This window comes from Strix uralensis, chromosome 13 (assembly GCF_047716275.1).
Source record: "Strix uralensis isolate ZFMK-TIS-50842 chromosome 13, bStrUra1, whole genome shotgun sequence".
NCBI classification, from domain to species: domain Eukaryota; kingdom Metazoa; phylum Chordata; class Aves; order Strigiformes; family Strigidae; genus Strix; species Strix uralensis.
Genome location: NC_133984.1, coordinates 19,557,442 through 19,570,417, shown reverse-complemented (window position 1 = coordinate 19,570,417; position 12,976 = coordinate 19,557,442). Strand labels below are relative to the sequence as shown.

Sequence of the window (12,976 nt, the reverse complement as noted above, 5' to 3'; positions counted from 1 at the left end):
TTTCCTCACAGAAATAAACTTGAGGCTTGATCAGCCTGATTCTTGCTGCAATATGAGTAATAAATGAAGTCCTTGGCTGCTTACACATTAGACTAGACAAAAATCTTGAAGGATGTGCTGGGACTGACAGTGAACATTATGTAAGGAACTTAAAGTTTGTAAGTTAAGTTGGATTAGCAAGAACCACTGTGTGATTTTATTTTTTTAAAATTATGCTTGAAAGTACACTCTAATATTATTACATTTTAAAACATTGCTGCTGACTAATATTAGAAGCTTTCTGCTGAAGGAGCACAGTGACCTTACTCCAACTTTTTTGCTCAAGTCATCTGTCTCGTTTCTGCTTGTTTGTTCCTGTTGGATCTGCATGAAGGTAAAGATATATTTGCAGATCCCCTTCTATGCCTCACAGTTGCATATAATTTAAATAATAGATATGCCAGCCACCACAATGACTCCTACTAAACTTTACAGTGACATCAGTTTACTGGAATTGCACAGAGTCACTTGGTCTCTTTTTTCTAACGTGGACCATAGTTAAGCATAGCTGTCTTTAAATACACCTAACCTCTACTCATTCAGACCTCTCTAAATGAGAATAGATGCAGGAGAGAAACAAGTTCCGGACAGGTTTGTTCTTGAGGAATCTTATTTTCTCTTTAGGTTGTTGTTTCTTTTACGAATTTGCATTTCAGCCTCCCATTTCTGATTTACTCTGTAGGCGTCCTGCTTCCGAAGGCACAGCTCTGATACAAGGAAGTAGGCTGCCAAGTGTCCAGGACTTCAAGTGGAGAGTGGACGTAGCTATATCCACAAGGTATAAAAGAGAATCCGGCATGGCCCTAGAAATTATTTTGCCCAAGGTTAAACTGACTTCTTGAGCTGCTTAAAAATGTTAACAGTGTTAAAATGTATCTTGTTGCTGTTAGGGATTGGCTTGTAGCATTAAATGGTAAGATATGGAGGGCATTTTCTGAACAGTGTAGAAGTCAGTTTATATACAGGTTACTGCTGTTAACATGAACCTGCCAACAGGCTGCTGCCTTCATCTTCTACTAATGATACTTTTTAGGCTCCTTATTTGTTTTGATCTCTAAAACCTCTGTGCTAGAAATATTGCACTCAAAGTTTGAGTCTCTCTTTCAATATTTCAAAACTTAATGGAGCTGATACAACCCCAGGACATGGGTCCTCAGGGATGTTGGAATAAATTAGATGGGTTGAGCCTCACACAGCCAGCCAAGCTCTCGGTTTCACTGGAGCAGGGGAGGGAAATCATCTATTCAACTTCCCAAGCAGACTATCATTTCTATGTTGTACACGTTAAATAAAATTGCTTTGCATCACCTGCAATCTGCTGTAGATTCTACAAAGAGAGGCTTCAGAACAGCACCTTTACATTCCCATAGTTATGCAACTGGTTGTTGATCTACCTCCTAAGTTTCTTTCACGAAACAGTAGTAAAGGCTGTTGTGATCATCCTGTCTGTGCCTGCAGTGAATAGCTTCTTGCCATCTGCCACAGCAGAGGCAGCTGGGGGATGGATCTTTGGCTAGAGCCAGAAGGAAACAGAAACCTGTTGTCTGGGCTGTTCCAGGTCTTTGTCTAGTTCTAACCAAGATGGACCAGGGTGAAAGAAATTGGAAGATGATCCAGTATTTGTCAGTAGTGTAAATTGTTACCGTGAGTGACTTCATATTGCATTCATGAATACCTGCATCCAAGGGAGTGTGCAGTCTCTTTGCTGCCGTAGTTGAGAAGCCCGTGGGTAATCGGGGATGGTCTTCCTGAAATCAAGAAAAAAGGCTCCTAAGTGAAAGTTGTTATGGCCACAAGCTACTAGTTCAGGTGACTCTCAGATGAGCAGTGCTGTGAGCACCACACAGGTATCACTATGCAGAAAAAATCTGTACCTTTAAGAGAGCAAAATGTACAGATAAACATCCTCAGGCACAATGCTTGCAAGCTGCAGGCAAATCCTATGATTTGTTTTCCAAATAACACAGGAGCATTAGATTATCCTTTTCTATTTTCCTTCCTCTTATGTTCCTTTCCAGTCAACCTCCCCCCTGGGATTTCATGTTTATCATCCAACAACAGCCTTTGCAAAGAGGTATGGCTTCTGGCTGTAACGCCTGTCAGTACCTGAGCAGGCTTTGGCAACATCAGTTGATGGAAGCTGCACAAGAATGACTCATTTCCCCTCTTTGGGTCATCAAATACAATAACATCCCACAAATTTCGGATGGAGACTGGAAGAGCTTGATTCTCCAAATGAGATGGCAGTTGAAAGTATGAAGGGATGGAAAGGATTAATGCAACATGGTAAACTGCATAGAACACTGTACATTATTACTAGCAGTATTTGGTAGCTCTTATCCCTATCATAATTCTACTAAACTGATTACTATGTAAAATCAATATGCTCCTAAACTTGCAGTTACTAAACTATTAAAAAAATTTTTAGTCTCAATTCTGAGGTAAATTGGCCAGGACTCTTATGTTCATGAGTTTCCAGCCAGCCCGGTACAGGACTCTATGATTGAAATTACTCAGGTTCTGTGTAAAGCCTACATGAACATCTTAAATTGTTAATGTACAATGCTGTACTCATCACACTGCTGATGATCATTGTTGTAATACTAATAATTTAAATAATTTCAGTTCACTGGCCCGTGCACTGCAACCATCCATTCTAATGATGATGAAGCTTTCAGATGGGACAGCTCATCGCTTTGAAGTAAGTCTGATTGCCATAATAAATAAAAAAAAAACCACTTGAAGTTCTTTTTAGAAAGTTCAATTACTATTTCAAATATTAAAGCTTTTGTAAACAATGCATCATTATTGATTAGTTTGCTTTGGAATCCTTCATGTTCAGTGTAGCTGCATATGATATATAACAAAATGCTAACCAAAATCATTTCATGCCTTGTTCCTACGCATGTTTTGCTGAAACCTCATTTTTAGAAAAATATTAATTACTGAAAAGAACTGTTGTGTAATGTCTGGTTTGACTAAAAATTATTGTTTTGTTATCAGCTGTAACCTTCAGACCTGATGGTGGCTCTTGAGGGCAGAAACATTACTGGGGTAGTTTATATAATGTATGATACATTTCTAAACCTCCTACATTTGGTAGAGAATGGTAACATTCTTTTCTGTGGCAGAGGTAGTTTTATTCTTTTTCTTCGGTACAGTTCTTGCTGCCAGAAAGAAAATAAAAAAACCTCTTTGCTTTTTACCTCAGACTTAGTCAGTGGCAGTATTTATGACACCGTACGTAAAGGCTTGCCAGAAGATGGCATAAACTCTTCCATATTTTTAACCTTTGAAAAGGAATGCTATTTGTTCTATAAATAACATGGTCGTGCATACAGGAATTCAGTGCACAGCAAGCATTGTTACATTTGAATTCTGTAGAGATTTTGGATTCATGTGTTAGTAGTAGTCTGGAGGAAGCACCAAAGAACTGTGGGTTGGAAGAGATGGACTGATTTTACTGTTGCAGTGCTTCACAAGAGGGCAGCTATTGAGGAAGGCACAAATTCTGTGCTACATTGCAAAGTGTTGAGGGTGTCACTTCACAGGAGATCAAATTCACCCCTCTGACAGTCCAGCTCAGAGCATCCTGTACACTCTCTTTGAGGTCTTCCATGGAACTTAAGTGATGCCCTGGACTTCAGGTTAACCCTTTACAACAGGGTATGTTTCACTTGTGAGAATAAAAACTAGTATATATTCTTTACTATTTAGATTTGGGGCTTTATTTCCTGGTATTTAATGTCAAGTCTCGGTGGCATTGTTCCTGGTTGGTTTGGTTTGGTTTTAGGTTTTTTTTCTTGTAAATCTGTGGCAGACTCTTTGCTATTCTGCAGTGGAGATGCGTTGGTATGCCTGTCCGGTACGCACAGAAGTGCAGATATCTGATAGCAAACAATGTGCTTCTCTTAGAATCAGCTCATTGCTTGCTGCTGCTTAGATCGGAATGCCAAAGATCTGGCTGTAAACAGGATTTCTGTACCTGATGAGCGGTCCTCTTGCAGTTAGTAGCTCTTTGGGATAAACCTGTGTTTTGGTTCAAGGTACCATATGCAAGTAAATATAGTCCTCAACTCTTCAGTTTTCTTTCATTCAGACATGTTCAGAAGGCCCTGCTAAGTAACAGGGCTTATGTAAAATGGTAAGTCCAGAAGATAATTCTATTATGAACAGTTTTAAAAGGTGCATGCCACACGGAGAAGTTACGCTCTTCGGTCTCTTGGGTTTGGTTTGGTTTTTTAATTGCAGTATGACTTCTGACAATGAAGGTTTTTCTAAAAAGCAATGGGAATTGCAGCATTTCAAGTCTTGTTGTATATATGTCAAAAGTGAAAAGGACATGATGCCTTTTTCTGCATTTCTGATGCATATGGAAAATGCAAATCAGATGTTGGATTCCTCTCACATAATTGATATCTGCTACAGTAGGCAGAAGGATGACAAGGGACTCTGTCAAAAGAACTGCGTGTCTTCAGTGTCGTCAGAGTAGAGTAAATTAGGCAGTGCTCTGCAGAGCAGCCTGGGACGAGCTAGGCTGCTGTCGGTACTCACGTGAGCACATGCGTTTGTGCACTACGCTGATGTTAATCTGTGTCACTCAGTCTGTGCCTGTGCTCAGATGTGGTTCTCTGTCTTGATAGATAATAGATTTTCATGCATCTGGCTTCTCAGGCTTGAAATGGTAAAGGAAAGTCCTTTAGTCTCCTGCATGGTTGAAAACGTTTTGTATATTTAATCAAAATCTTTTGCCTTTCATGTATAGACAGTGCCCAGTCCTCTTTGCTCTTGAGGTTGCTGCCGAGTCTCTTGCTTTGAGGCCCAATTCCTTTCTCTTGGAAGTTTGGACAAGCAGAATATCTGGAAGTTGTTGCTTGAGAATTCTGTAGGCTCCACGACCTTCCAGGTGTCTTTCCTTCCAATCCATGACTCTCTTACTTTACAGCAGCCATCAGTTTACATTCTGAAGTACTTCCTTTCTCACATCAGGCAGTATAGAAGATGTACTAATGTAGCTGTTATTTCTGCTTTTCCCACTCTCCTCTTCTTTTTCACCCAGATGCTTTAGTTGAATTAACTGAATTTTATTAACCTCAAATCCTTTGTCTTAAGTCTAAAAAAAAAAAAAAAGCATTTTAAGAGAGGTTGGACTGATGATCTGAAACATTCCCTATCCATAGGCATGCCCTAGTCAAAGTACCAAAGATGTTTCATGTTTTCTAACCTGAATATTCTGTTTCAGGTGCCGGTTGCAAAGTTTCAAGAACTGAGATACAATGTTGCCCTTATACTGAAGGAAATGAATGATTTGGAGAAAAGGAGCATACTGAAGATCCAGGACTGAACACACTTAAATTGGGAGTTTATAGAACAGATCTGAAACCCTCACCATGATTTGTGAATGGCAAAGCAGGGGACCAACACCGTTTTGCCTGTCTGAACTGCAATGTAGCATTTATGATGTCTGCTGGAAATATTTTTTTGATTCAAGTGTTAAAAGCACAAGCTCTTTTCATAAGACTTAGGAAAAACAAAAGATGTATCTATGAAAAAGTGTAATGCTGTTTGCGAGCATTTTTGCATGATTCATCAAAACATTTTTTAAATAACTGTCTTAATAGATGTAAGAGTCATTTATTTCTGATTCATCATTCTAATTATTTTTGAAAGCCTGCTACCGGAAGCCCCATCAATGTGTATCATAAGAAAGCTCTGCAATATCTCAAATAAAAAAGAAAATAAAAAAAACACTCCTGTGCTCTAGTATGACAAATGTGAACTTGAGTTTTGCATAAGTAAAATTGCTGTCTGGCTTCTCACTAAGTGACTGAGGTATAGCTATGGCTATTTAAAGGCTGATTTTGAAGAAAATTGGAAGTCTGGATCAAGAAAGAAGTTTCGACTGAGCTTCCAGAACTAATTCCATGGAATTGCAGAAGTGGGAAGATGTAATCTAAGTCTTCATCTGGTTGATCAGAATGGGCTAAATACCAGTAATCTCCCAGATCTCTAACTGGAAGCGCCTGCCTCTTGTTTCATGTATTGCCTATACATGTGATGTGAATGGAATCATCTGACTTACTACTGGGCAGGAACCTCTGGCACTGTGCTGACAGCGAAGAGCAGGAGGCAGTAACCTTGTAGACCACTACAGCCATGTACTCATTAATAGTGCAAGTCAGACCCCAGGATGAAGTGGCTGCGTACAGCCTCTGGGATGAAAGTCACAGGTACGAGGACATCCAAGCCCCCGCATCAAGAAAACAGTTAAGCATAGGCTGAAGTTCTCTGAATTGGTCAGGCAGTTGGACTAGATGATCGTTGTAGGTCCCTTCCAGCTGAAATAGTCTAAGTTACTCCTTTGCCCCATGAGTAAACCTTGGAAGAACTCCCTTAACTTGAAGCATATGATTAAAGTCTCATTTAAAGGCTGTGGGACCACAAGTATGTCCCTAAGAGTTTTGCCAAGAGGGATGCAGCCCTCAGTCATTGCCTGAACGAGTTTTTCCCCCAGCAGCAAAGATAGGGAGGCTGTGAGCAACGGCCCAAAGACAGCACAGGCCTTGGGCCCTAGAACTGTATGATTTATCTGGCTGTCAAAGGTAGTTTAGAAAGCATATGCCACTACCATTTTTAAGCATTGGCTTATTCTAGCTGCTTTCAGGGTTTCTACCTGAAATTGCCCATACTTCTCTCATTTTTTGTGATTGTAGAACTTGCCTATATCTTCCTCACTCCCTGCAGGAAACTACTGAAATTAAAATTGTGGATTCAGGAGGCCTTTTACGCTCCTGCAGATGTTTGTGTAGGAAAGGATGACTTTGCTCTTGGATTTTAAGAATCACAGCAGGCATAAAATGACTTAATTGTCATACTTTTATTTAAGAGACTTCTTTGACAGCAGTCCATACCAATCTAAAGACAGCTAAATAGCTGCGGTCCAGAAAGCTTTTAAAACCTGTGCAAGAATGTGTCCTCTAGTTTCAAATAAACCTATTGGCCATGATTTCAGACTGTTTAGAAGCTGCATCTTCCATTTGCTTTATAGGCTACTCATCAATAACTTCCAAGTTTGATCCATACTGTGTCTTAACTACTGTGTTCAGGTCACACCAAAGGATATAAAGAGGAATTAGTAACTTCAAGGGGACTGTAGATTGCATTAACGTGGTGTTTTCTTTTTTGGTTTTACTTTGTGAAGCTTGTTTATCTTCTTTCAGGAATTACATCATCACAATCTGTGAAACAATACATTCTTATGTTCCTTGTTATAACCTTTCCCTTCTGAATGTTTAGGTTTACATGGTTTCAGACTGGAAAGGTATCTCAACTGAGACCATAAATGAAGTCTTTTCAGACAAACAGAACACTGCATGGGTGTAAAATGACCTATTGCTCAAGACATTTACAAGGTTTTTTTTTTACTGATCAGAGTAGAAGAATCCATAAATACCTTTACCTTCTAGCCAGAATATATTCATTCAGTTGTTTGCCTGTAACAGCAATTGCCCATGTTCTCCAGGAATAGAAAGGCTTCAGGCACTGTTTTTCTCATGTTCTCTGCAAGGGGGTGATGGACCTCTTAGTCTCAGGTTTGTCTTGCCACACATTAAGCAGGGTTTTACTGTAGTTGGAGGTCTACCATGCACACTGAGGGGTACTTAAACACTTGGAATTTTCATTCCTCTGTATTTAAAAGAAGGGTTAATTTGGGCTTTCCTTCTGACAGATTAACTTTCCAGTGAAACAGCAGTTGTCACCAAAATGGCTAGTGGGAGGGACTAGTGGATAGTTCCTCAGTTTTGATAAAATATGAACCTTCAAATTATTGTTAGAGTTCTCAGAAATTTGTGGTGAACTATGTGTTAAATATTTGTTCAACACTGAAAATATCTTCTTACTTTACAATTAAAATACTCTGGAATTTGAATTCCACTGAATTTCTGACTAGCCCTTTCATTCCAATACAGAAAAAAAGTAACCACCTCAGAATCTGGGTATATCTGAACAGAAACTATTTTACCCAACTCATTCTAGGTTCAGTTACACTTCAAGGACGCACTGTGAATCCCCCTTTCTGTATCACGTGGTAAAAGATGCAACTTGAATGGGATGCTCGCCTTGTCGGTCCTGAGGTCTTGTCAAGCTGATCACTAAGTCAGTCATCAATTAGGAAGGCAGGAGGTTTGCGTGGGAAGGGCGCTGTTTTTTTTTCTTATGACACACTGTTCACGGACCAGTAGGTAACAAGGACCTTTCACAGGTTCTGTTGGTAGTTGTGCCTGAAAAACAAAGCCCAGTGATCCAGTTGCTTTCTCTCTTTGGTGGTGCCATGCATTTATTTAAACTGAATAATGTATTTGTGAATGTCTTAATTCTAGTGATTTTCTAACCATGGCACATGAACATAAATTTCTCCATTACACGTTTTCTTTTTTTTCCTTTGTAGCATATGGGAACATTATGCCTTTTCTTTCAAGATTGATGTGTCAAAACATATTTAAAATAGAACTTGAACTTGATTGTTTTTTGGTGTAAATAATGTGTGTATAATAGCAGAGAAGCCCAGTGCATGCAGGAGTACTCACAGTAGGCAGAATGTGAAAGGAGAATTGCCAGAAGTCATTCAGAGATTTGGTGGAAAATAACACTGAAGAACTCACATGTCTTCACTTCCTGTTCTCTAACCTTAAGTTAGCGCATCTTGCTGATGTAATGGTCAGACCTCCCTCTTTTTTTTTTTTTAATTGGCTCAACTCCATGGGCCGTCAGTCCAGATCTGTTCTTGCCTATGGACTGTTACAGTGTGTGCAGAGCACTTGAAAATAAAAAGCCATCTGTGGCTGCATTTGTGATGTGACTTTTCACATCCCTACTTCCAGTAGAGAAGGAGCTCTGTCAGCGTGACTAGTAGGTTGGAATTTCACACTTGGGTTAGTTGTGTTTGAGAGGGGAAAGAAGCAGGTTTGGTGGTTGGTTTTGTGGTCTCAGAGTGTGATGCGGGTTATAGCTCCAGAAGAAGGCTGAAGAATGTAGTCATGCTCTCATACTGCCTGCTGATACACCAGCCATTAACTGCTGGAAGAAGATCGGTATTGTGCTCATTGTCACTGAAAGGAAGAAATTAAACCTCGCTTTGTAGAAAAATCATACAAGGGAGATGTGCTTTTGCAGAGTGAGTCACCTCCTAGCTTTAACTACTTCTGTTTAAGTGAAGGATAAATCTGTTCTTGATCTCATGAACAATGCAGGTTAGGTAGGGGGGTTGCTTTATTTTTTTGTGCTTTTTTCTTTTTCTTTTTTTGCGCTCTAATCAAGTACACCTCATGACCCACTGCTGCTCCAAATCCATGAATATATGTATGAATGTATGAAAACGCCATGCTTTCAGGATGTTATATAAGAACACCCCAGCATATCTAGATTAAGTATGTACATTCAATTTACACAGCTGTTTGTGCTAAAGCAGAGCCAGGCCTTATGTCAGAATCAAATATTTTGTAGTTGTTTGACTACTACTTCTAGTAGTAAATTAGCATCTTGGCTTTAAAATATTTTGCCGTTAGTGACTGTACGGCTCACTCTGTACCTGTCACACCCCACGAAGTACTAACATTTACCGAACACCACAAATACCAGGAACTAGCAGAGGCAGAACCAGCTGGTTCCTCCCCTAAGAAGTCACAGAGTTGTTTGCCCATAGGCCATCCACGATAAGGCCTTAACTATTTTCTGGCTTCGGATAAAGGTCTCTGTTCTGAACCTTCCTAAGCATACAGTTTCCACCACAGGAGTAGTTCTTAAGCACAGCTGCCCTTTTTGCCCTGAAATGTTTCAGCCACGTTCCTGCTGGTGTAAGAGAATTCCCAGAAGTACATTTCACAGTGCTTTTCTGAGACTGATTTCAGTCCCGAGTGATCACACTGTCAGCTAGCCCTGCGGATGCTTTTGATGTTGGATTATTAAAAGAAATGTTGAAAGGTTAGAGGACAGTACAGTTTTGTTAGGAACACTGTAGAATAAAATTATTAGCTGTTAGGATAATGATAGAAACAAATTATTAACTTTGAAACAATCCGCTATTGTATATGCATGTCAAAGCTAGGAGCCTAGGTAGATTAATGGGAAGTAGAGACAACGAGCTGCAACGACCTGCCTATGTCTGCCAAGTTATGAGGAACCTAAGCAAAAGGTAGATCTGGCAAGGGGAGATCGTGACCACCGACTCTAATTACACCCCAGACTCAAAAAAAAGTAGGCGGAGAGGGCAAACTAGGCATGTGTGCTAATTTACATGCTAAGTGTAGAGGTTATGACCAATCACTTAGTAGATATGTATCAGTGTATTGAATATGAATAGATTGTGTGTATAAATAATCGTAGTTTTGGGGACCACGTGTGCTGTCTTGGGACAGGCACCTGTGCATGCGCATTCACTTAATAAAAGAAAATACCTCCATCCTGTGTGTGAATTGGGCATTTGCACACTGGGTAATGAACCCCCAATTTTTAGGACTTTCATACGTTGTGAATAGAAACTGTGGAAGTTCCTTTCAGAGCACAAATGCTGATTACGTTTTCTATGATAATCTATTTCCATTCCCTGTCTTGAATTCATGTGCTGCTAGAAACCCTCCCTTTATACCATGACTTATCTCTTTAAGTGTCTGCTATGTAACTATGTAAATACTGGTGGCGTATTCCTGATAGAGCGAGATTGTCATTGCATTGCTACTGGTAACCAGTGGTTATGTCACTTTCCCTCGCTTGAATAGGCTTTGACTCATAGTGGTTTTCAGGACAATGGTTATAAAATAACACACTGAGGGGTTGCCGAGACTATAGTTTTGCAATAGAGACAACTGTTGACCTCAAGGCTGCAAGAAAGCATTTTTCTTTTCTTTTTTCTTTTTTTTTGTTAAGGCTTTTGTTCTTTTATAGTACGAGTTTTTCTTGCATGGAAGTTGGAAAACAAGAAGTCTGTGTTAGCAAGCTTGAGTCTGGTGGGGAAACCCCATACTTTTGAGCACAAGCACTAATTCTTTTTAACTGTTCTGAAGCATTGCTTAACTGAAGTTTTAAGGGCTTCAGTTGTCCTACCTATCTTTGAATTATTTATGGCAGGCTGTGTTATACTTTGGATTATTGTCTGACTTAAGTGATGGCAGAAGGAATTACTGAAACCAGTCAATTAACCTTTTTCTTTTTCTAATTAAAGGACTTGCCTAGGAACAACAGTTAGATGTGGAACTTTTTTCTTTTTTTTTTTTTTTTAAAGATTCAAGAGCCCTAGAGACAGGGGCCAAATTTTTGGCAGGTGCAAAATGTCTTAGCATCATAGGAATCAAAGACAACTGAAGGGTCTGATGGCTGGTGTCTGTTTCCAGGTATGTATCTGCCTTTCTGTATAAGCCTAAGGATTGCCTACACATAAACATCACAAAATTAGCCCTCACTATTTAATGTGTATATTATTAAGAGTTAAGATCCAGAATTTAAGTGGCTTTAAATTAGTTTTTCACTGTGAATCTAAGTTCATCTGAACTTTTGCAGGCATCCTCTCTAAACAAGGTCTTACAAAAGTCATGGTACCTCTCCTCTCTTCCATCTTTTGTCCTGTCCATTCAAACCCCACAGGCAGGGCTTGTCTCCTAGTATCAGCTTAGTTTACACAGTCTAAGCTGGGCAATCCAGACACTTCCATAAGTAAGAAACGGGAAATTAATTCCTTCATCCCCTCTCTGGAGCTTTGTGAGGAGGCCAATAGTGTCAGTAATAGGATATCCTCAGAAATTTCAAATTCTGCAGTGGATTGTAAGACAGTGTGAAAAGTGCCCTATATTTTTAGAGTATTTTCAAATGTATGTATATATATCACAAACATTTCTAGAAACTGTAACTGTAGATCTGTGTAAAACTGCAAACAAAAATCAGATAACTTCTTTTAAAACAACTGATTCTAGGTAGCACAGGTTATTTTCTCCCTAGACTACATTTAGCACAGTTACACAACTAGTGTGATCCTTTCATGTAACAAAAACTGGTGAGACCGTGCATATTGAAGTGGTCAGCACAGCTGGTCTTAAATAAAACAACCATCCATCATAAGGCATGTGCTTTTTTATCTCGAACCTGGCACAGACAGGTGTATCTATGCAATATGCCACACTGAATAACCAAATAAACACAACATTTTCCTTCTAATGTTCTGCTTGTCCTAAAAGCATGATTACTGGACATTAAAATAGCTTCACTACTACGTAATTTGCTTAAAGAGAGATTACCTGTATAACTACAGCCTTTGAAATTCCAGTTCTAGCAGGAAATGGCATTCTTGTTTTTCAAAATCGCTTTGAACTGCTATTTCTTTTGTGCTACCGTAGGTACCAAAACACCACGCCCAGGAGTGAATTCAGTTTCTCACCGTGGTGTCACCGCAGACCGGCGGGTCAATGGTAACTTTTAAGCTCGGTGTAACCGGCCGCCCGGTGGGAAAGGGCTGTCAGCTGGGTGCCTGCCTTCGGGGCACGGCTCTGCCAAACCCAGCACCGCCCGCCGAGAAACACGGCCCGGGCTCCGGGGGAGGCGGGCGAGTGCCGGCCGATGTCGGCTGTGTGGGAGAGCTGCCGGAGCGGCCGCGGTGCCGAGCTGGAGCCGCTTCCGCGCCCGGCGGGACTCCCACACCGGCCCGGCCCGGCGGGGTGCGGCCTGCCCACCGCTGGTGGAGCACCCCCTCCCCGGGCCGGGCCCGGCCCCCACAGCACCACCCCCCCCCGCGGGGGCAGCGCCAGCTTCCCCCCGCCCTTGCGGGGCTTCAGCGGGGGCTGCCCGCGGCGGCGGGGCCGAGGCGGCGGTCGGCCGGGCCCCCTCAGCGGGCCGGGCCGGGGGCCGCTGGCGGCGCGTTACAAAACCGCCTGGTTTTGTAACAACCTGCGGG

At 40.9% G+C, this 12,976-nt stretch overlaps 1 protein-coding gene and 1 long non-coding RNA gene across 2 annotated transcripts in view; one reads left to right on the top strand and one right to left on the bottom strand.

The window, feature by feature from the left end:
• Window positions 1-7,045, top strand: part of COMMD5 (COMM domain containing 5) — a 19,146-nt gene extending 12,101 nt beyond the window's left edge. Inside the window, 3 exon segments of the mRNA XM_074883172.1 lie at window positions 722-817; window positions 2,665-2,740; window positions 5,282-7,045. Of these exon segments, the coding sequence (XP_074739273.1) occupies window positions 722-817; window positions 2,665-2,740; window positions 5,282-5,383 (274 nt within the window). The 3' untranslated portion in view covers window positions 5,384-7,045.
• Window positions 4,810-12,883, bottom strand: LOC141949492 (uncharacterized). The gene is made up of 3 exons (XR_012630787.1): window positions 12,324-12,883; window positions 7,499-8,321; window positions 4,810-5,152 (listed from the first exon to the last, which is right to left on the bottom strand). It is a non-coding gene; the product is annotated as an uncharacterized LOC141949492 (long non-coding RNA).
• Window positions 12,884-12,976: the final 93 nt, after the last annotated feature.